We start from the raw sequence: 24717 nt of genomic DNA on the forward strand, positions 1-24717 counted from the left end.
GTTTTACATCCTCTGTGGTGGTTTCTGATGCTTTCATTTTTTCCCCTCTGCACCAGTAAGGGGACCTCCTCTTGCTTTCCTTCTCCTGTTCAGTTGTTCTTCTTGGGTACCCTTTTTCATGCCATGCCACGCCCCCATTTCTTCCTCCAGTGCTAGCCAGGTAACTTGCTGAGGATTCTCTCAGCATATTGTCACCTTGTGTATATCTTCTAATTTTTACTATGAGAGAAATTGGTGATGGGGGAGGTACTTAATCTTTTTCAGTTTAGAAGCACAAGTGGAAGAAGGAAAAATAAGAGGAATAAGAAATACTTCAAAGTAATTGTACTTGTTCTTTTAGCTGAACTATAACTGACACAAAATGTTACATTAGTTTCAGGCATACAACATTGTGACTGACAACTTCAGAGTAATTTCAAAAGCAGAGAAAATCTCAAGAGTTTCCCTCTGCCTCATTTCATAAATGTGTCACTGAATTGCATGAAGCAAAAAGCTTCCTGAGGGTGAGAGCCATTTTTCTTTCTTCCCTCATATATCCTGAATTGCCTGGGCACATGGTAGATGCTTAATAAAACATTTGGTCAAAGAACTGGCTTGAAATAAATCCTCACCTCCTGCTGACAAAGATGAGAATACTGGAAGACAGAAGCAACTGAACAGGTGAATCCCCATATATTATATGTGAATTATTGTTTGATACTGACCTATATTCTCAACAGCTTCCAGATGTCCACTTTGGCCCCAGGCATCACAATTTTCTCAAAATGTTTGTTACATTTCATGAAGATGTGGGGTTGGGCAAAGCCATAGGGCCTGAAAAATTTAGAAACTTTGATAATATCATGTAAGGAAACCACGGAAGACACTCGTTAGAGAGGGAGAACTAGATTGGCATTTCTGAGGAGTAAATGGAGGAAAAAGGGATTCAGGAGCAGAAGTTCACTTGAGAATTTCTCTTGCTAAGGCATGATAAGAATTGTTGGTAATAGGGATACCTATTATTGCTGAAAATGTTGATTATTATTTCCAATGTGGGTATACTTGAGATAACATACTAGTTGGAATAAAATGATGTGGTTCTTGTTCTGGGTCCACTTCTTACTGGGAGGCTTTGCTAATTCACAACCTCTCTGAGCCTTGGTTTTCTCACTTATGAATTGGGGATCGTGGAGTTTTTGTGAGATAGATTGCATAGTGTTTTGTATTGAGTGGGGTATTGGGTAGTGAATGGATAAATATTGGTTATGTTAACAAATAAGTAAGTAAAATAAACCAGTACGATGTTATGTACAAAAGGGTTCTATTAACAGCAAGTACTAAATAAGCATGCATGATTGGTATTATGATATGTTTGTTTTGTCACAGGACTCTTCTCTGAGATTCATCTTCTCCACATGGAGTCCAGTACAAATAATGTGACTGAGTTAATTTTCACTGGCCTTTTCCAGGATCCAGAGGTGCAGAGAGTGTGTTTTGTGGTGTTTCTTCTTGTGTACCTGGCCACAGTGGTGGGCAATGGTCTCATTGTCCTGACAGTCAATGTCAGTAAGAGTCTGCATTCCCCCATGTTCTTCTTCCTTAGCTACCTGTCCCTGGTGGAGATCACTTACTCCTCCACTGTAGTCCCTAAATTCATCACAGACTTACTTGCCAAGATTAAAACCATTTCCCTGGAGGGCTGTGTGGCTCAGATATTCTTCTTCCACTTCTTTGGGGTCACTGAGATCTTTCTGCTTGTGGTGATGGCATATGATCGCTATGTGGCCATCTGTAAGCCTCTTCATTATATGAACATTATGAGCCGTCCACTGTGTCATGTACTGGTGACTGGCTCCTGGCTTGGTGGCTTTTTTCACTCCATTATACAGATTCTCATCACCATCCAGTTGCCCTTCTGTGGTCCCAATGTGATTGACCACTACTTCTGTGATCTTCAGCCATTATTCAAACTTGCTTGTACGGACACTTCTGTGGAGGGGGTTATTGTGTTGGCCAACAGTGGCTTAATTGCTCTGTGCTCCTTCCTCATCTTGGTGTCCTCCTATATTGTCATCCTGTTCAACCTGAGGAATCATTCTGCAGAGGGGAGGCGCAAAGCTCTCTCCACCTGTGCCTCTCACATCACAGTGGTCCTTTTGTTCTTTGGACCTGCCATCTTCCTCTACATGCGACCTTCCTCCACCTTTACTGAGGATAAACTGGTGGCCGTGTTCTACACAGTTGTCACTCCCATGCTAAACCCCATCATCTACACACTCAGAAATGCAGAGGTGAAAATTGCCATGAGGAGGTTGTGGGGCAAAAAGAACTCAGGGATGGAGTAAAAATGGGAAAGTGATAAAGAAAAACACACATCTGATTATTCTCTGTTCTTGAACTAGATTTCGATTTCAGTGAGACATTCAGGAATGGCAGAAACAAATGTAAGGACTTAATATTGCTGCTTCTGTGATTATTCCTAGAACCAAAGACTTGGCTGGTATCCTGGTATAATGTTCCAGGACAGAGATCAGATTGGCTCCATGATATCCAACCATGTCATGGAGTTGGGTAGTACTGAGACTCAAATTAAATGCAAATGGAAAGGAGAATATTTTGACAGGTTAAAGTACTTCTGTTACATACTTTCACCTTCTCTCCCTCCTTTCTCCCCCCCTCCTTTTTCCCTCTCTCCCTCTCTTCTCCCTTCCTTTTTCAACCTCCTAATAATGACCTGTGTTTCATTAAGAAGGAAAATCAAAGAGAGGAATTATCATGGGCTATTTGAAGAGGGTACCAATGTGATCTTATCTTCCAATATGAAGAAGTGTATCTTCGAAAATCATATCCAAGAATTTTTATGTTCTTCTGATTGGTTCTTGGCATCTTGTAAAATAGACCATCTGATTACAAGTATCGAAATAATCTCAGGGGCAATTTCAGTTCTTGTGACATGTTGGTACAAAAGATAGTTCTACAATCTTCACAAGCCCTTTCACAATGTCCAGCATCCAAAAATTAAAAAAAAATTGAAATGGCATAGGTTCTAGCTGTCAGTGGGGAAAGATCAAGTCAATGTTTTAATGGAAAGATTACTTTTAGACTTATCCAAATATAAATAAACACAGAATGTAGAAAATTCTTATTAGGCTTAACTTGAAGAATGAAGAGGAGGAAAATACTGTCCATGCATGTTTCTACTCCAGACTTCTGTCCTTTATTCTAAATGACATGTCCACTTCTTTTCATGCCTATTGGTGTTTCTCGGTGAAGTTCTCATTCTGACAGTCTGTGCCTCTGTTATTGTGATCCCAGTGTGACTGACCATTATTTCTGTGATCTTCAGCCATTATTCAAGCTTGCCTGCACTGACACCTTTGTGGAGGGGGTTATTGTATTGGCCAACAGTGGTTTAATTGCCCCATCCTCATCTTGATGACCTCATATATCCTTCCACCTCTCTGAAATTCTGCTTCACCCAACTGACTCATATCACTGTGGACAATTTAGAAAATATAATGAAATTTGCCTCTTTGGCTTTGGAATGACAAGGACTGGAGTTGCATTTGCACTCCATCCTTTCCCCTCTCCTTGAGGATCAGGTGAAAGAATACAAGCTTCCTTGTAGAGGGATGCAGCATCACAGGTAGTGTTATAGGCCATAGGGACTTGTCTCTTGCTCCATAAGAGCTGACTGAACATATAGATGAATAGTGGCTTTAAAGGCACCAGGAAATCTCCTTCACTTCTCTAATAATCATGGCCAGGGATGACATCATCATTAAACCCTGAGGAAATACTGCCCAGAATAACTTTACCACCTCTTTCCATATGGCAAAATCCTATACATCCTTTAAGACGGTTGAAGTCATCTCCCTTATGAGGCCTTCTCTGACTTCCTTCCTCCTTGTGTTGAATTTGTGTCTCCTGTCCATGATTATATTTGTAACCCTTTATCATTGTCTTATCACTTTGATTATAGTTATTTTACATGTGTTTTTTTTCAAGGGCAAGACTATTCACTGTCCCCTCTGTGGATCGAAATATGTATGTAATTGGTGCTCCATAAGTGCTTGCTGAAAAAAAATAAGTGCTTGTTGAATTAACCCTTTATGCCCGTGCATTGTCCTCTCTTTATTATTTCTTATTGATTCACTCTGAATCCTTTCATGGTGAAGAGCACATCTCTTCCTGTTAAAATTTTAAGAGCTCAAGCTCTGAAATTTAGTAGGATGTTCTAATTGCCTATAGCCACAATCCAAGATCCAAGCTACTTCATTTCTCTGAACATTGTTTTGCACAATTAAAATAAGATTAATAATAGCATGTATCTCCAAGATGATTCTGAACATTAAAGACAATGATATATGTAAAGATTTTAGAAAATAACAGGGTAGAGTTTTACCATGGGCTCAATAAATATTAGTCACCATCTCATTATTATTGCTGCTGGTCATTGATTTTATTTTACAAAATGACTACATGTCTGTCCACACATATGTCTTCTTTTAGTTCTTTTGAGCTACTGAGAATAGGCCCTGATTCCATACCAAAAATTTTTCAAGCATTTAAAGACAGTTTATTTCTTTTGTTTTGAGGCTGCTTTGGGCTCAACATTCTCTGTCTCGTAGTTGCCTTTGAGGGCCTAGCACAGTTCCTGGTATGCTGTAGGCACTTAATAAATGTTTATTAATAAATAAATGTTTATAAATAGATGCTGACTATATTGTATGTCAACTGTATTTTAATTAAAAAAAGATTATGACATAGGCTCCACATTGTCTTTTATGCCAAATGTGCTTATACTTTGTTAGTACATATTTTAAAGCATGTGGTCCAGAACCAAGCTCGGTGGAGTTCCCCTCTCTATCTCTCAATGCCTTGCTTGTATTGTGGAAGACTGGGACATTAGCCTGTGGGCTGTGATGGGAGCCAGTCAGTCATGTGGGCTGTGATGGGAGCCACTTAATCATGTACATGTCTGTGTTCTTTGCTGAGAGTTTGGAAAAGAACGTCATCAATCAATCGAGTCATTGGACACTGCAAGTGCAGATAACAGCCACACTAACAGAATAGTCAAAATTCTCAGGGATTACCTCATTACCTTGAGACTTGGTGGGTCTATTGAGAGCTAATTACTTGCTTTGTTCTGGTCTCACTGGAAAAACATAGGAATCAAAGGAAAGCATTTTCTCCCATTGTTTAAGAGCCAGAGAATGTTGTGAAACATTAAAAACAACTTCTCAATTCACAGAAGTGTAACAGTCTAATTATACCACTTGGCAATGAAGACATGTAGTTAGTTCTCAACTGTTGATTCTGTCTGAGAATTAAAAAAAGTATTAAACATAAAATAAAAGTTTAGATTAAAGATTAAAAGTTAGGAGAATGTTGCAAGCTTCTCTGCATATAGAATTTTGTATTATTCTCATTTATTATTTAATCTTTTAAGGTATAGTTTTCACTACACGTGGCAGAAAAAGAATGGCAACTTAATGAGACAGAAGTAAAAATGTATAGAGGTAGAAAGTCCAGCATGGTTGTGGAGGTCTAACGACATTATCAGAAATCCAGACTCTACCATCTTCAGCAAGCAGCTTGAACCTCATGACCTCACTCTTTCTAGTGTTCCATACCACTGCTATCCAGTCAAACTTTATGTCATGCTGGAGATGGTCTGTGTCTGTGCTGAACAAATTTGTAGTGGCTGTTGAGCAGTGAAATGAACTAGTGAGTGCAAGGAACTAAATTTTAAATTTTATTTTATTTAATTTTAAGAAGTTTATATTTTAAAAGCTACATGTGGTTGGACACCTGGGTGGCTCAGACATTTAAGCCTCTGACTCCTGATTTTTGGCTCAGGTCATGATCTCAGGGTTGTGAGATTGAGTCCCACATAGGACTCCACACTGGGCCTGGAGCCTGCTTTGGATTCTCTGTCTCTCCTTCTGCCCCTCCTGCCCCTCAAAAAATAAAAAATCTACAATGTGGCTAATAGATGCCATGTTAGACAACATCACTCTTAGCATTTAATCTATATCCCAGGAGACAGGAAAGGGAAGAAGGGGAGGAAAAAAAGATCACTTTCTCTCTTTTTCTCTCTTTTAAAAGATTTTATTTATTTATTTGAGCTAGAGAGAGGAAGTACAAACATGATGAGGGGCAGAGGTAGAAGCAGACCCCTGCTGAGCAGAGAGCCCAATGTGGGCTTGATCCTGGGGTTCTGGGATCATGACCTGAGGCAGAGAGAGACATCATAGACTGAGCCACCCGAGAGCCCCTGAATACTTCCTCTTTTTTGAGATTATGCAAAAGTGTTATATAGCAATTTTGCTCTCATCTTATTTGATTGAAGTTAATCACATGGTTACCCTTAATTTCAAGGGAGACCAGAAAGTATAATCTTTTATTTTAAGTGGAATTATGTTTAACTAAGATCAGGGTGTTTTGTTCCTAAAAAGAAAGGAGAGTTTGGAAATAGCCCAAGTGTTCATGAACTGATGAATGAATAAGGAAGATGTGATATATATATATATATAGATCTATATATCTCTCTATGTATGATATTATTCAGCCATAAAAAAGAATGAAATCTTGTCATTTACAACAACATGGATGGAGTTAGAGAATATTATGCCAAACAAAATAAGTCAGTCAGAGAAGGACAAATAACAAATTATTTCACCCATATATGGAATTTAAGAAACAAAACAAGTGAGCAAAGGGGGAAAAGAGAGAGAGAGAGAGCGTGCAAACCAAGAAAGAGACTCTTAATTATAGAGAACGATCTGATAGGTAACAGAATGGAGGTGGGTGGAAGGATGGGCTAAATAGGTGATGGGGATTAAGGCAGGCGCTTCTTGGGATGAGCACTGGGTGTTGTATTGAAGTGCTGAATCACTACATTGTATGCCTGAAACTAGTATTACACTGCATGTTAACTAACTGGAACTTGATTAAAACTTAAAAAATAGAGAAGGGGGAGTGGGTGTAAGTATTGGCATATATTCTCAGGCTATTACATACCAGTTTCCTGAGCAATTAAAAATTTTCATAAAAAGTTATTTATCATGGCTTGATAATATCAACAGCCTAATTGTAGCATAATTTACTTAATCATTCACCTATTTCAGGGCTATTAGGTTTACTTAATAATTTATTCAATAAGTCTTTTTTTAAAAAAGATTTTTATTTATTTATTTGACAGAGATCACAAGTAGGCAGGGAGGCAGGCAGAGAGAGAGGGGGAAGAAGACTCCCTGCTGAGCAGAGAGCCCAATGCAGGGCTCAATCCCAGGACCCTGAGATCAGGACCTGAGCTGAAGGCAGAGGCTTTAACCCACTGAGCCACCCAGGCATCTCTATTCAATAAGTCTTAATGAGCATGTACTATGTGCTCTGCATTGCTCTAAGTGCCAGGGATATACAGTGACATATAGGATGGAGGAAGTTCCTGCCTACATGGATGTAAACATTCTGTTTTCTGAAGCTGCCGTGGTCTAGATCAGCATTGTCAATGTGATGTGATGAACACTGGGTGTTAGACACAACTAATGAATCACTGAACACTACATCAGAAACTAAAGATGTACTATAATGTTGGCTAATTGAACTTAATAAAAAAAATAACTTTCTGTGATGATGGAAATATTCTATATCTATTCTAATACATGGTAGTGCCTCCATGTGGCTAATTGGTATTTTGAATACGCCTAGCAAGAATTGAAGAATTGAATCTTTAATTTTTTTAAATTTTAAATTTAAATTTATTTAAAATTACATGTGGTGAGTGGCTACCACATTGGATAGCATGGGTCCACACACTTCAGTTTTTGCTTCTGCTGCAAACTTGTAGCTATTTCTTCAGATCAGGAGTAAGATTGTTTCTGTACCCTGGGATCCTGACTGGTCTGTGGCTGATTCTTTTAAATCTTATCTCTTATGAGCCAGCTTTTTAAACTGTATCATAGTTATGGTTGTTTTTATACATTTTTTTAAGCTTTTTTTTTTTTTTTTTTAAAGATTTTACTTTTAAGTACTCTCTACACACAACATGGGGCTCGAACTTATGGCCCTGAGATCAAGAGTCATAGGCTCTACTGACTGAGCCAGTCAGGTGCCTGTAAAAAATGTTTTTAAATTTAATTTTATCTTTTTAGTGTTCCAAAATTCATTGTTTATGCACCACATCCAGTGCTCCAGGCAATACATGCCCTCCTCAATACCCACCACCAGGCTTACCCATCCCCCAACCCCTCCTCCCCTCCAAAACATTCAGTTTGTTTCTCAGAGTCCACAGTCTCTCATGCTTCATCTCTTCCTTCAATATCCCCCAATTCCCTTCTCCACTTCTTCTCCCAATGTCCTCCATGTTACTCCTTATGCTCCACAAGTAAGTGAAACCATATGATAATTGACTCTCTCTGCTTGACTTACTTCATTCAGCATAATCTCTTCCAGTCCTGTCCATGTTGATACAAAAGTTGGGTATTCATCCTTTCTGATGGCTGTGTAATATTCCACTGTATTTTTTACTTTTAAACTAGACTTGTAATCGATTTATGAAACACAATCACAATATTTAAGAATCTGACTTTGACTTTATTTACCTTTAGCAGTGAGCTTTACACAGTCATATGTTTTTTACCATGTTAATTAGCATCCTTTTCATTTTAGCTTGTAGAATGTCCTTTAGCATTTCTTGTGAGATGTCTCTAGTAATGGTGAACTCCTTCAATTCTTTTCATTTGGGAAAGCCTTTCTTCTGTATTTTTGAAGGACAGCTTAGCAGAGGATGGTATTCTTGGTTGGCAGTTTTGTTCTTTCAACATTTGGAATATACCACCCAATAGCTCCTGGTCAGATGTGGCTCCAGGCTGGAAAGAGCCACTGACTGCTCTGTTGTTTAGGTAGGCAGCAGGCTGTTCTCTGAAGTTGGATAGGGCTGGAGACTGTGCTCCAGGGTCATGTGAGGTTGCTGTCTAGTTAGGTGGGGTGCAGGCTATGATCTGTGATTGTGCTGGATCCCTGCCTGGTTAAGGACACAGGTTGTGTTTAGCAATCAGGTAGGCCTTTATGCTAGACTCTGCTGCTGGGTAGGATTTTAGCCTGGGCTGTATGGTTAGGTGGTGCTATAGGCTGGGCTCCAAGGCTGTCATTGTTACTATTCAGGTCCCTAGTTATTCAGGGTCAGAGGGTATACTCAGTAACTGGACAGGGCTGCTGGGTTGGCTCCCTGCCTGGTCAGGCCATAAGAAGTGTTCATGGCTCCCAAGTATCTGTGTTCATGCTTCCCCGAGTGGTGGGACTGGAGGCTATCCTTAGTATTGGGGCAGAACTATGAATTTGTTCCTTTGCCCTGGTGAGCCAGAGTATGTGCTCCACCACTGCTAGGTATCTGTGGCCTTGCATCCCAGAAGGGGCATTGGAGACTATGCTGTGCAATTGGGTGGGACTGGGAATTTGCTCAGCTGCCCAGGCAGGGTCATAGTATGGGCTCTATAGTTGTTTTGGCCATTGGCTAGGGATGTGAATTAAGCAGAACTTCCACCTGAACTTCCTGGCCAGGCAGGGGCCACTGTGAGCAGGAACTTGGTCATCCAAGATCTGATGCTGGTTGCTGTAAGCCCCATCCCCTTCCCTGTCTCTATATCATCTCCAGTGTTTGAGTTCTGTAGGTTCACACAGTGTTCCCCATGAGCTGAGCAAGTGGGGCTCCTGAAAAGTGTCTCAGAACACTTCAGAAGCTGCATTCCACCTCAGGTTTTCTTTTTCCTGCAGGAGAAGCTGTGGGCCCAGGGGAGGCCTCTTGGGGTAGCTGCGCTGGCTTGGGGGGGAGGCAGTGCAGTCAAGATTAAACTGCTCATCTTATCTTGTAAACAGATAAGGCCTCCTTTTTTCCTGGCCTCTGTTGTTGTTGTTGGTATTTCAGCTTCACCTCTGGGTTCTGGGATTTACACAATGATGTTTTGTCTATGGATAGTTGCTAACTGGCCTTCCTGTGAGGGGGACTGAGGTTGGGAATAAACTATGTCACTCTCTTAATGCAATCTAGTGGGGATTTTGGAAAGGCAATGGTTGGAGGGGGTCATTGAGAGGATGTGACTGCTGGTTGGTCAGACAGAGAACTGGACCCCAGCAATTGCAAGATGCTCCCCCATTCCTGTCTTGGGAGTGTGTCTTCCACATGCCTTCCCTGAGCTAGAAGCTGCCAAAGGACACAGCTTTGACAAAGCAATATGGTGTTGAGGCCACCTGGACAGTATATGTGACTGAAGCTAGTTAAAGTCTCTAAACTTTTAAGATTTGGCAGGTGGTTGTAAATTGTATTGTAACTGGCTAAAACAAGCCATGTATTTAAGTTCCCTTGTGGATTAAATCTTCCACCTACCAATACAGAGTGGTCTGCCTCTTTCTTAGGTTTCCCCCAACCTCTGTGTACAAGGGCTGTTCTCAGTTTTCACCTGGGAGCCTCCTGAGTTTGTGTACCAACAGCAACTTCATTTAAAATGTCCCAAACAGAATTCTTATTACTCATTACTCCCTGCTGTTCTGGTTCTCCAGCAGCCACTCCTATCTCAGTAAATGGCAAGTCTGACCTGATACCTTGGAGATAACCTTGATTTCTCTCCTTCTTTATCATCTTAATCAAAACATCAGTACATCTCATTATTCTACCTTTAAAAAATTTATCCAAAATCTGACCACTTTCTAAAACCTTCACTGCTACTGTCCTGGCCCAAGACCCAAGCATCTCTTGACTGAATTATTGTGATGTTCTCCTAACTAGTTTTCTTACATTTCTCACTCCCTTTCTTTCTTCTCAAGACAGCAGACAGAGATCTTGGCAAAATATGGCCTTTGCTTACTACTGTAATAATGTAATGCCCACTAGCATTCCCTATCATCCTTAGCCTATTCTATTTTCTTCATAGGACTTATTACTATGTGCCTTGCAGATCAAATTTTATTTATTTATTGTTTGCCTCCACTTCCATTATGACTGTTGGGGATATGAAGGATTTAATCTTTGTGAGACTAAGAACCATTTTTTTTTTTTTTTTTTTTTAACTTCCAAATCTCTTGCACCTCGAATAGTGCTTGGCTACATTCTACAGGCTAAGGACCCAGTACTATTTGTTGAATGAAGGCATGAATGGATGGATGAATGGGTGGATGAACAGATGATGACATCTTTTTCTCAGGGAATTCCTGTAGATTACATTGTTATCACCACTATTATTGAACGAGAGGGTGAGGCACTGGAGACTGTCAGTGAGTCATACATGAATTCGTGAATGTGAGAATTGGAAGATACAATGGAGATGATTGAGCTCTGCTCTGTCTTTTTATATAGAAGCAGAGCCAGGTTGAGTGAGAAGTGGAGAGGTGAATGACGTGCCTAAGTTAGTAGGTTATCATTTATGACCGGAGCCAGTGCCCAGATGTCCTGGCCCCTGTCCAGCCCTTGCTTTCCTCTCTCTTCATTCTCCTTTCCATTCTCAGAAGTTCAGTGAGGGAAAAAATTCCTTTTATGTCTTTCTTTAAACTTTCTTCTATTACTACCTCATAACTGGGTGTCAAAACTTGACGGACATCTCACTAAACTAATTGAAGCAGATTTGGAAACTTTCTTAAGTTATACTTAAATTGAGAGTTACCCCCAAGAGAAAAAAAAAATTCCATGGGGAAGTTGTTCCCTTGATTGTAGTGTGTGGCCTAATTTATTTTAAATAATAAAAGGATCTGAGTATTTACTCAGAACTCTTGGACTCTCAGTGGGTGGGTACATTTTTTACATCTAAACCAGGATCTTAAGGTCTTTGAATCGGCTAACTTCTTCTGACATTTGTTTATTTTTTGGATATTATAAATCCAAATATCCACCCAGATCCAGGTCCTCTGAATTTTCATCTTTTGTGATTCATCTTAGATGCCATCTATTTGTTTTTTAGAAGCCCCTAGGAACATGGTGTTTCGTTTTTGTGGACAAGGTCTGATCCTTGATCGACAACCACCCACTGCCTTCGGAAGGTGGCTGAGTGTTGTTGAAAGAACATAGATTTCTGAGTTAGTAGCCTGGCAAAAACCTAGTGTATGGCTTTGGGAAACAATGAACCTCTTTCAGCCTCTGCTATCTCATCTATAAATAGAGGAAGTTAGAGTAAATGTCTCTGAATATTTTCAGCACCACCGTCAGAGGGGCTTAGCTTAGTGTGACCTGGACTTTGCTCATTTCTCCTGTCAGTGAAATATCAGCTGGGTGGGGAACATTAGCCAGAGCACCTTACTTGTCCAGGGACCAGTATTCCCAGAGAGGAATCCAGTGCTCCATACCATCCTAGTTTCTTCAACCAGATCATCACCTTGAAAATGATCTATTCCAACAGAGTGACTACTTTCATGCTGAATTGGAGGCACCTGAGAATATTTGAGATCCATCTGTCCCAATTTCTTGTTCCAAGGCAGAATGAAGCCACACCAGGTTTTCTGACTTCAAGGTAGGTGACATGGCTGGAAAGGAGGTGCAAAGTCTCTAAGCAGCCACTGGATATTGGGCAAGTCAGCTCCTCTCTTTAAGCCACAAGTGTTCATTTGTAAATGAGGCGGTTTGCTTTGAATATGTATTTTTTGGGGGTAATGAATTCCATTTACTTATTTTTATTGTGGAGAGATTATATAAAACACAAAATTTGGTAAATTTTTAAAAAAGATTATTTATTTGACAGACAGAGATCTCGAGTTGGGGGAGAGGCAGGCAGAGAGAGAGAGGAGGAAGCAGGCTCCTCACCAAGCAGAGAGCCCAACGTGGGGCTCGATCTCAGGACCCTGGGATCATGACATGAGCCGAAGGCAGAGGCTTTAACCCACTGAGCCACCCAGGTGCCCCCAAATTTGGTAGTTTCAAACTCCTTTATAATTTTAGGATTCTGTGAGGTACTGTTTGGGAATGAAGAAGTGGGAGTGTGTGATTAGGTCATCTGAGATCAGCCACATTGGTACATCTAGCTCTCTCTTACATTTACCTCTGGGTGTTGTCTGCATTCTGTCATTCTCCTCTTTTCCAGAGTCCAGCGGGTCACCTGATGGGCAGTCTGCATGTTCATGTACTGATTTAGGCTTTAACATGCTCATCACATTTTCTTTCCATGCCCCTTGGTGAGGCAGCATTGTGGGGGAGAGAGAAGGTATTTAATTTATGTTTGTTTGTTTGTAGTCTACTTAATTTTATTATGTTTTTACTATGTCATGTTAGTCACCATACTGTACTTCATAGTTGTTGATGTAGTGTTCCATGATTCATTATTTGCATTTAACACACAGTGCTCATTGCAATACATATGGGAGGAGGTATTTCTTACTAGCTCTGTGGGAGAGATGGTGGGAATGGCTGGTGGTAGATAGCAGAGAGAGGAATAAATGCAGAAAAGACAGAGATGATAGGAAAGGAACATGTGGTTTTCACAGAGGAAGGTTATCAGTTACTCCTCTTAGGGTTGAAGGCTGGAAAAACTGGATCCTCCTCTAAGATTCTTTTCTTATCTCTGAGTGACCTCTCATATTGGTCGTAGGATATTTTGCTTAATTTCTCTAGTGGGTCATAAAAGGATCAAGTTCATACTCTCATAACAAATATTTCTCATCAGACTCACAGATACGGAGAATGATCTGGTGGTTTTCAGAGGGGAAGGCATTGAGGAACTGAGTGAAAATAGGTTAAGCAGATAAAAAGATAAACACTTCCAGTTAAAAAATAAATACAGGGGCGCCTGGGTGGCTCAGTGGGTTAAGCCGCTGCCTTCGGCTCAGGTCATGATCTCAGAGTCCTGGGATCGAGCCCCGCATCAGGCTCTCTGCTCAGCAGGGAGCCTGCTTCCTCCTCTCTCTGCCTGCCTCTCTGCCTGCTTGTGATCTCTGTCTGTCAAATAAATGAATAAAATCTTTAAAAAAAGTAAATAAATAAAAAATAAATACAAATGGTTATCAGACACATGAAAAAATGTTCATCATCACTAGCCATCAGGGAGATTCAAATTAAAACCACAGTGAGATACCACCTTACATCACTTAGAATGGCCAAAATTAGCAAGACAGGAAACAATGTGTGTTGGAGAGGATGTGGAGAAAGGGGAGCCCTCTTACACTGTTGGTGGGAATGCAAGTTGGTGCAGCCACTTTGGAGAACAGTGTGGAGATTCCTCAAGAAATTAAAAATAGAGCTTCCCTATGACCCTGCAATGCACTACTGGGTATTTACCCCAAAGATACAGAAGTAGTGAAAAGAAGGGCCATGTGTACCTCATTGTTTATAGCAGCAATGGCCACAGTTGCCAAACTGTGGAAAGAACCAAGATGCCCTTCAACGGACGAATGGATTAGGAAGATTTGGTCCATATACACTATGGAGTATTATGCCTCCATCAGAAAGGACGAATACCCAACTTTTGTAGCAACATGGATGGGAGTGTAAGAGATTATGCTGAATGAAATAAGTCAATCAGAGTGTAAATTATCATATGGTTTCACTTATTTGTGGAGCATAACAAATAACATGGAGGACAAGGGGAGATAGAGAGGAGAAGGGAGTTGAGGGAAATTGGGAGGGGAGGTGAACCATTAGAGACTGTGGACTCTGAAAAACAATCTGAGGGTTTTGAAGGGGCAGGGGGTGGGAAGTTGGGGGAAACAGGTGGTGGGTATTATGGAGGGCACATATGGCATGGGGCACTGTGTGTAGTGCATAAACAATGAATTCTGTTCCATGAAAAGAAATTTAAAAAATAAATAAATTATGGGGATACAATATGTAGCACAGGGAATATAGTTAATAGTGTATGTATGGTGACAGATGGTAGCTAAATTTATCATGGTGATCCCTTTATAATATGCACAAATGATAAATCACTGTGTTATACACCTGAAACTAATATTGTATGTCAACCATGCTTCAATAAGAAAGAAATATTTGTCAGCAAATAAATAAAAATTGGACCTTGAGCAGAAGGACATATTTAATTTTAACTATCATTTATCTATTATGTACTTAGAGAGCATATTGGGCAGTGGTCAAAAAGCACAGGATCTGAGGTTGTTCAGGTTGAAATCCTGACTCCGCTACTGTGTGATGTAAGGACAGTTAATTCACTTAATAACTGCGCTTCTTTTTCCTCATATGTCAAAAGGTGACAATAATAAAGCCCACATCACAGGTTTGTTCTGAGAACTGAATGAATTAATGTATATGGAGTTCTTATAATGTGCATGGCACTTGGTACTATTGAAATATTATCCATGATTATCAACCAAAATGTAACTAGTTATACAAATTTAAGAAATGTAGTAAGTAATAATTTTGAATACTGTATTTCTTAGTAGAAGATGTAGTTACAGGACAACAATTATAAAGAATCTATTAATTGGGCACACCTGGATGGCTCAGTAGGTTAAGCCTCTACCTTTGGCTCAGGTCATGATCCCAGGGTCCTGGGATGGAGCCCTGCATTGGGTTCTCTGCTCAACAGGGAGCCTGCTTCCCCTCTCCCTCTGCCTGCCTCTCTACTTACTTGTGATCTCTCTCTCTCTCTGTGTCAAAGAAATAAAATCTTAAAAAAAAGAATCTGTTAATGCTAAAAAAGAAGTATTACAGATTACTAGAAGAGCAGAGAGCAAGGGATACATTATTCTTATTATAGTAAGGTTGTTCCTGCAATTAGAAAGAATGAATACTAAACCCAGAAGGCAGAAAGGAAGTCTTTGGTTTGGAAGTAGCTATAAACAGTCATTTGGGAATGAGATTAAGGGTGCAAAGGTAGGCAATGGCCAGTTCAAGAAGGACCTGGTATCCATGCCAAGAATATTGGAATTTATGCTATGGGTAATGGGGAGGTGTTGGTAGATTTTAGGGTAGAGGTATGATTCGATAGGCATTTAAGGAGAATCACCAACTTATTTTCCAGTGCTTAGGGAAGAGAAGATTCAGATGGGTGGAGTATTAAAGGCAAGCTTCACTGAACATGCAAGACTGGCACTGGGTTGGAAAGTGGGTAGTTTTGAAAGGACAGGGAGAGAGCATTTCTGGCTAAGTGAGGGTCTGTGGTAGGAAAGAACAGGTTGGGCTGTGGGATGGAGAGAGGATGTGAACAGAGGTGAGTCAAAGCTTGGCGGGCAAGAGTGTGATTGCTGAGGTGGCTCAGTCTGTGAAAATCTTTAAATGTGAGTCTGAGGAGACAGGACAAACTTCCCCACTCCCTGGCTAATCCCATGTAGGGGAGGATCCAAGGAAAGAAGGATCTAGGACACAATTTTCTGACTGCAGTACATGGGATGGTCGGGCAGGAGCATCTGGAGATGAAGAGACATTGGAAATTTAGACATCTGCTGATGGTACGTGAGAAGGGGTGGTGGAAGAAGGGAGAGAAGGGGCACATGGGGGCAGGTTGTTTAATGAGAAATTCACGAGGTATGGTGATAACTGATGTGGACGTGATGGGGAGGCATGGATCACAGGTGATATCAGAGCTACAACCTGGGCAGCCTGGAGGGTAGGATGTCATCAGAATGTCTTCCAAGTCACACTTGCCTATAGGTCTCCTTTTCCCCCATAGCTTAGTGTCATTAGCTGCAACCCTAATCTGTCTCCAGATGCTTTCCTTGGGCTCATGAGTGAGGATGCGATGAAGAGTGATTCTTGAGGAGTTTCACAGTATTGTCTTCTAACCATTCATTCATTTCATGTTCTAGGCTGAGATGGTGTTAGATATTCCCAATGATTCTGGGTGCTTGGTACCCACAGCACTACTCCTATTGGCAAGAGCCCAGCACTGGTGAATTTAGCACTACTGATTTTGCCTAGCATGGGTATCAGTGTAATTTCTTTGCTTTACCTCCATTCCTGGAAACTAGCTCTTGGATGGGCAGTTTCTTTTTGCTTTGATAGATGGCTGATCTCCCCCCACCCTACAGATGACCTTTAGAATAATTATACAAATTTAAGGAAAAATTCTGTTGGATTTGATTGAAGTTGCATAAATTTGTAGATAAATTTAGGGAGAGTCAAAATCTTTATGTGGGCTTTTTAAAAAAATTCATCTTTTTGCATTTTTAAAAAATTTTGTAAAGTAGGATTTTTAAAAATTTATTTTCAGCGTAACAGTATTCATTATTTTTGCACCACACCCAGTGCTCCATGCAATCCGTGCCCTTATAATACCCACCACCTGGTACCCCGACCTCCCACCCCCCACTCCTTCAATACCCTTAGGCCATGGTCGCCAAACTGTGGAAAGAACCAAGTTGCCCTTCAACGGACGAATGGATAAGGAAGATGTGGTCCATATACACTATGGAGTATTATGCCTCCATCAGAAAGGACGAATACCAAACTTTTGTAGCAACATGAACAGGACTGGAAGAGATTATGCTGAGGGTTTTATGTGGGCTTTTATTGCTTAAACATGAGTTTATAAAAATTGCTTTTGGTGGATATGTTTTTTCTTTTATACATGAATTTTTTTGTGTTCCCATAGCAGTTTTATGCATAGTTCCCTGCATAACAAAAGTATGGCAATTTTATGCATAGTTCTCTGCATAACTATATGACAATTGTAAAGGGAGTATTTTTTCAGTTGTGTTTTCTAACTAGTAATTGTATTTTTTTAAAGATTTTTATTTATTTATTTGAGAGAGAGACATTGAGAGAGAGCATGAGTGAGGAGAAGGACAGAGAGAGAAGCAGACTCCCTGTGGAGCTGGGAGCCCGATGCAGGACTCGATCCTGGGAATGTGGGATCATGACCTGAGCTGAAGGCAGTTGTCCAACCAACTGAGCCACCCAGGCATCCCAAACTAGTAATTGTATTTTGAGCTTTCTTACTATTGCTGTGGTTTTCAGTTTTTTAAATTTTTTCCCCCTAGGTTCATATCTTAGGAGGTTTTGCTTTCAAAAACAGAAAGCCATCAAACTAGTTTAAGAAAGAGGAGAATTGGGGCGCCTGGGTGGTTCAGTGGGTTGGGCCGCTGCCTTTGGCTCAGGTCATGATCTCAGGGTCCTGGGATCGAGTCCCGCGTTGGGCTCTGTGCTCAGCAGGGAGCCTGCTTCCTCCTTTCTCTCTCTCTGCCTGCCTCTCTGCCTACTTGTGATCTCTCTCTGTCGAATAAATAAAATCTTAAAAAAAGAAAAAAGAAAGAGGAGAATTTATTCAAGGAATAAGGGGCAGTCTCTAGTATCCAAGTATAGAATAGACTGAATCAGAGATTGAAAGTTAAGCATCAAGGATATTCTCTGCATCTCTGAAATGCCATGGTCTTATTTTCTACTGTTTTCTTGCTCTGAATACTAGTTTCTCAGTGTTTTCAGGTCAATGACTTTATTTAATCTTAAACATTTTTTCTTTGCTAAAAATTATACCTATTTACTATTTACAAATTGACTTTCTGATAAACATAATGAAATGATTGCTACAGTTAAGTTAATTAACATATTTATCTCCTCATATAGTTACTTTTTTTTTTTTAATTTGGATGAGAACTCCTGTATCTGCTCTCAGGATATTTCATGCTTCAGCTTGTGCCCTCACCTGATGATGTCTGACATATACTGTTTTCTTTCCATCCGTTTATCCCACTTTTTTTTCTCCTTTTTTTTTTTTTAAATTTAAAGATTTTATTTATTTATTTAGAGAGAGAGAACATGAATGGAGTGGAGGGGCAGAGGAGAGAGAGAAGCAGACTCCCCACTGAGCAAGGAGCCTGATGTAAGTCTCCATCCTAGGACCCAGGGATCATGCCTGAGCTAAAGGCAGACACTTAACTGACTGAGGCACCCAGGTGCTCCCCTCCCCAAGTTTTTAAAAATAGATTTTATTTATTTGAGAGGGAGAAGGAGAGAGAGAGAGAGAAGGAGAGAGAGAGAGAGAGAGACATTCATTTTTTCTGTTGATTCAGTTCCTTGCTGCTCAGGTACACTTTTACTTTTTCAAAAGAGCATTTCTTGAAAATTTCAGAGATAAAGGGAAATGCAATGAGGATAGATTTTGTAGCAGAGAATCAAGATGTTCATATTATTTCTTTCTTATTTCTCATGGCTCATATGTGGTAGAAAAAAGTTCTGAAGACAACACTTTAGAGAATAACGTTTTGCATCATAGGACATTGTTAGCATGAGTATATGTTGTGTTCTGTGCATCTTCTGTATCGTCTGTAGTGTGTGTAGATGTAGAAGAGTAATTATCTGTTTCTGGGGATAACTCTTGTTACAATATATTTGGCTACTGACTACCAACCTAGAACCAGAGCAGCCAGACTGGCCATACAATGCTCTCAGAGGACAAGCTCCGAGTTTGGGATCTCCAGTAGTTTGGTTAGTGGGGCAAGAGATGGGAAAGTAGTAGTGAATGATGGAGACAAACTAAGAAGTTGAATTCTCTCCAGAGGATTTGAGCACTTGTCATTCAGACATGGCCATTGATGCTGAAGTCCGGTGAAAGAATCTGACCTGGGTTGAAGACTGGTATAACTAAGTGAAAAAACCATACTCAGGACCTTTTGGAAAGGGAAGAATTATCAGTGGGGAGATGTTTCCTGAGGCAGAGACGAAGGGAAACAAGGAGGTTAGGAGTACAGGTGTGTCATGGCAATTCCCCAATAGAAGAGAATTGCAGTGAAGAGGGTAAAAGTGTAGGTTAGAAACCAGAATGGCTCCTCAAATTCAAATCATCTGGTGAATTAGAAAGAATCCTGGCTGAAGTCAAAAAGCCTGGTTCTGAGGCCCAGAATTCACCAGATGTGTGATCCTGGTGCATAGCCATCTCCCTGAGCCTTACTTTTCTAATATACAAACTCGTTAGATTGCTAATATTTAATCCTGGATGAGTATTCAGGATTAGCATACATATGGGCCAACTGAATGAGTTGGTGATTAGTATATTGTAACGTGGGTTGCACTGTGTAATGTGTTATAAATGAGGTGAATCGGTTATAATCAATGTTTGTTTTATTGCAGGTCTCACATGATCTTGTGTCCAGAACACCTAATTGGATTCCATGGCGAATACAAATAACGTGACTGAGTTAATTATCCTTGGTCTTTTCCAGGATCCAGAGGTGCAGAGAGTATGTTTTGTGGTGTTTCTTCTTGTGTACCTGGCCACAGTGGTGGGCAATGGTCTCATTGTCCTGACAGTCAATGTCAGTAAGAGTCTGCATTCCCCCATGTACTTCTTCCTTAGCTACCTGTCCCTGGTGGAGATCACTTACTCCTCTACTGTTGTCCCTAAATTCATCACAGACTTACTTGCCAAGATTAAGACCATTTCCCTGAAGGGCTGTGTGGCTCAGATATTCTTCTTCCACTTCTTTGGGGTCACTGAGATCTTCCTGCTCACAGTAATGGCGTATGACCGCTATGTGGCCATCTGCAAACCCCTTCACTATACAACCATCATGAATCGATCCATGTGTCGCCTTCTGGTGGCTGGCTCCTGGCTCGGTGGCTTTTTTCACTCCATGGTTCAGATTATTATCACTCTCCAATTATCTTTCTGTGGTCCCAATGTGATTGACCACTACTTCTGTGACCTCCATCCCTTATTCAAGCTTGCCTGCACTGATACTTCTGTGGAGGGGGTTATTGTATTGGCCAACAGTGGATTATTTTCTATCTTCTCCTTCCTCCTCCTGGTGTCCTCCTATATTGTCATCCTGTTCAACTTGAGGAATCATTCTGCGGAGGGGAGGCGCAAAGCTCTCTCCACCTGTGCCTCTCACATCATGGTGGTCCTCTTGTTCTTTGGACCTGCCATCTTCCTCTACATGCGACCTCCCTCCACCTTCACTGAGGACAAACTGGTCGCTGTGTTCTACACGGTTGTCACCCCCATGCTGAACCCCATCATCTACACACTCAGAAATGCAGAGGTGAAAAATGCAATGAGGAAGCTGTGGGGGAAAAAGTGAACTCAGGGATGGAATAAATATGAAAACATAAAAAAATTTTCATGTATAGGGTGGCCAAATATGCATTCTGATTTTAGTCAACTATGAGGAATTGAGGAAAAATTAACCTATTCATATTTTTCTGTTGTATTTAGATGAACCCCTCATATTCCATTGTACTAATCATAAGTGCACTAATTCATTGATGTCTGTATTTTGGAGAACATTTTGGAGAAGATCACCTAGACTGGAATTCCCACCTTATCATCTTCTACCTGTGCAACCTTGGGTTTTTCATTTTGTCTCTTGGTGTTAGCATGCCACGGTGTGTGGAAAGTCTGTGGCACTTGGAGACAGAAGTTTATGTTTTGCTTTGTCCTTGTCTTCGGATGTTGTGAGGTCTTGTGGGAGTCCCAGGAAGGCTTGAATACTTCATTTGGGACCCTACTTATTAACCTGATTCTAATGTCTGGAATTCCATAGTAGGAACTTTATGGCATATGGCAAAGTAGGAACTTTCATAAGCATAGGATTTTGTTAGAATAGAAATGTCTCGGGCCACTTGGATGGCTCAGTGGGTTAAGCCTCTGCCTTTGGCTCAGGTCATGATCTCAGGGTCTTGGGATCAAGCCCCGCATCAGGCTCTCTGCTCATCAGGGAGCCTGCTTCCCCCCCCCCCCCCCCCTTGCCTGCCTCTCTCCCTACTTGTGATCTGTTTGTCAAATAAATAAATAAATAAAATCTTAAAAAAAAAGAATGGGAATGTCTCTTGGATGTGAAATACAATGAAGCTATTATTAACCATTAATCTGGACAATTTTAGAAGATCCTTTTCTTTTTAGCTAGTTGCTATCTGGGCACCGAGGTATTGCTTAAGCCAAAACTAGCTCATTGCCTGTTTCTGTATGTTTTGTATGGCCTACAAACCAACATGGTTTTTACACTTAAAAGAATCAAAATAGAGATGAGCACTGGGTGTTATATGAAACTGAAAAATTATTGAAAATTACATCTGAAACTAATGATATACTATAAGTTGGCTAATTGAATTTAAATAAAAAATCAAAGTAGAATAATATTTGTTGATATATCAAAGTTATATGAATGTAAAACTTTAGTGTCCATAAATAGGTATTGGACTACAATTGTACCACCTATTTTACTTTTTCTCCATGGTAGCTTTTGTGTATAATGGCATGGTTGAGTTCGGAGAGTGTATGGTCTGCAAAGCCGAAAATATTTACTAGTCACTGTTTTCCAAAACAGTTTGGCCACACGGGCTTAAGTCATATAGCATTTATTCCCGACTCCACAGAACGTTTGGAGACCAGCATTTCTAGGGTTGCTTTGTTAATTCTGTGATGCCAAAGCACCTGGTCTGTGCATCTTCAGTTCTCTTGGCTGTCCCCTCATGGCTGCAGGATGGCTACAACATGTCTAGGTATTATATGGTCACGTGAGGGGAAGGAGGGGCTCTCATTTTATTTGGAAAATATCTCCTAGAGACTTCTCAGAACGTTTTTTATTTTTTTTCTTATTGACCGGAACAGAAATTTTTTATATTTCTTACTGCATGTCTTTGTCTAGATGCAAAGGAGGCTGGGGTGGATAGTGAACAGTGGTAAAGAGGAATGGGATTATGTTATCGGTTTAGATTAGGCACTGTGGTTCTCCTGGACTGGGCGTATTGGTATGTAAAAAAATTCATCGTTATTAGGAAGAAATATCTGCCATAGAGAGTGTTGGTAGATGGGTATCTTGGAGGATGGTGCACTTGGACACAATAGCGGGGATTTGAATTGGTGCCAGAGTGACTGAAATCTGGCTCAACCTCAGGCAAGTGAGTGGTCATTCTCTGTGATCCAGTTTCCTTGGCATGGACACTCGGGCCAAGTTCCATCATGTCCCAGTTTTCCTGTAAGTGCATCTGTTTTCATTTGTCTCTAGAGAATGAGGGCCTAAAGCCCTGGCATGAGAGCGCCTGAGGGTTGTTAATAGGAACCACACCATTCTGTAGTTCGTCAAGGTCTTGTTTGCATATATATCCCTGCACCCAGAGTTCTGGGCCAATTTACTGCAAATAAAGTCACCAAGCAGCAACTTGCTAATTTTCAGTAAATTTGCTAATTTACTAATTAGCAATTTGCTAATTCCCCAGCCAGAAATTTGCTAACACCAAATCTTTGATTTTTTCAGAAACGTATTTCTATTAAGCCTTTATAAATTTCATTGCACTTATGTTTTACTGAAGCCTGCGATGAGTAATAGGAATTTTTGGATATTTTACATTTCAGCATTTTGGAAATAATAAATATTAAGCATTTTATGTATGTTGGTTTCTCTCTTTCAAACGAGTTTTCAGCCCAGTCAATCGACTTTGCCGTATCTTTTCGTTTTTAGATTTACCTTCTTGAGCAACGGATTTAGGTATGGGGAACAGTGTGTCTGGGCATGTTTTCATTCACTGAGGATTTGTGGTTATTTGGTTCCATTCACTAGAGGTGAATAGCAAATAGACATGTCAAAGAAGAGCAGAAAAGTTGTGCTTACCCCACACTCTTTATTTTGTTGAGCATGGGCATTGACATGTCCTTCCCTGCTACCTTGAAGGTCTTACACTTGATTAAAACTATCCAGAAATAGTGTCTGAAAATATTTCCGGTTTGGCATATCTCAGTTTCTCTTTTCTGTTTTATGGGTTTACAGATCTGGATTCATTGAAATTTAATTTTCTGTGTGTTTTATAATTTATATTTTCCAAGGCTTTTTATTTAATAATAAAAGCAGTAGAATAGATCAGAAGTGGAAGCATATCATTGATAAATTAGTAGTTCGGTGAATTGGTCATTTGCCTAATACCTAAATCCTTGAGTTGGTTAATTCTCTGAATTTACTTTCTTATTCAGTTACTGGCAAACTTCTAGTTGGTGAAAAGGTTTTAGGAGGATTACTCTGCCTTAGTACTTAGTATGATGAGTGACAGAGGATAGGTACTCAACAATTACTGAATGGATTAAAGATATCAAAGTGGTGTCAGCATTATCTATTTTTATCATTTGGAAAGGCTTGAGCTAGATGTGAGATAATTTGGAGCCAGAGAGGCTCTTTCTTGTAAAATTTAGTTGCAACGTAGAAGTGATATTAATCTATTAGTTGCACTGAAAATAGAACAGCTTTTCAAATGCATGATAATTCCCCAAAGCCATACTTAGGGTTATGAATAGAGGAAGTATTATATTTTATATTTTCATAACATCTTGTAAATATTTCACAGCCTTTCACACCCTTTCACATCAGTTACTTCATTGGAGTCTCACAGCAATCCTAATAGGTCCGTGAAATCTAAATCATTCCCAGTGGACATTTTTGGAGCTTGAAACATCATTTAGAATAGGATTTATCTGTAAGGAACAGAGTCTAAAACAAGCTAGAAGTCAAGAACTAGACAGTTCAGGATGGAAATGGTCTCTCTTGCTTCTTCATCCTTTATAGCTTTCATTGCCATCTCGTGGCCCAAGATGGTGCTGCAGAGGCAAGAAGAGTGGCAGCATTCCTGGCATCAGTGAAGACAAAGGGACAAAATAAATACATGTCCCCTTTCTTAAAGTTGCAAGGGAGGCTGGGTAATGTAATTTTTATTCCAGGTGGGTTTGTGCCCAGATAAAAATTGAGAGTTCCTAAAACTATAGAAGGAATGAAGGAGAAAACGAATGCCGGGAAACCTATCAGCAATCTCTGCTTCTGAATAAATTAGGCACAAGAGTTGAGCACAAACTTGGGTATTCTGACACCAGGATCAGAGGTTCC

The 24717-nt window shown here is 40.3% G+C and overlaps 2 protein-coding genes across 2 annotated transcripts; both read left to right on the top strand.

Moving 5' to 3' along the window:
* Positions 1-1394: 1394 nt before the first annotated feature.
* Positions 1395-2324, top strand: LOC116599675 (olfactory receptor 4B1). The gene has a single exon (XM_032359658.1). The coding sequence runs from the start codon at positions 1395-1397 to the stop codon at positions 2322-2324; it is 930 nt and encodes a 309-aa protein (XP_032215549.1).
* Positions 2325-20019: 17695 nt separating this feature from the next.
* Positions 20020-20931, top strand: LOC116599624 (olfactory receptor 4B1-like). The gene has a single exon (XM_032359591.1). It carries the CDS (start codon positions 20020-20022, stop codon positions 20929-20931), a length of 912 nt encoding a protein of 303 aa, XP_032215482.1.
* Positions 20932-24717: the final 3786 nt, after the last annotated feature.

This window comes from Mustela erminea, chromosome 9, assembly GCF_009829155.1.
Source record: "Mustela erminea isolate mMusErm1 chromosome 9, mMusErm1.Pri, whole genome shotgun sequence".
NCBI classification, from domain to species: Eukaryota; Metazoa; Chordata; class Mammalia; order Carnivora; family Mustelidae; genus Mustela; species Mustela erminea.

Coding starts and splice junctions, on each gene's coding strand:
- LOC116599675 (XM_032359658.1), top strand. CDS start 1,395: ATGGAGTCCAGTACAAATAATGTGACTGAGTTAATTTTCACTGGCCTT.
- LOC116599624 (XM_032359591.1), top strand. CDS start 20,020: ATGGCGAATACAAATAACGTGACTGAGTTAATTATCCTTGGTCTTTTC.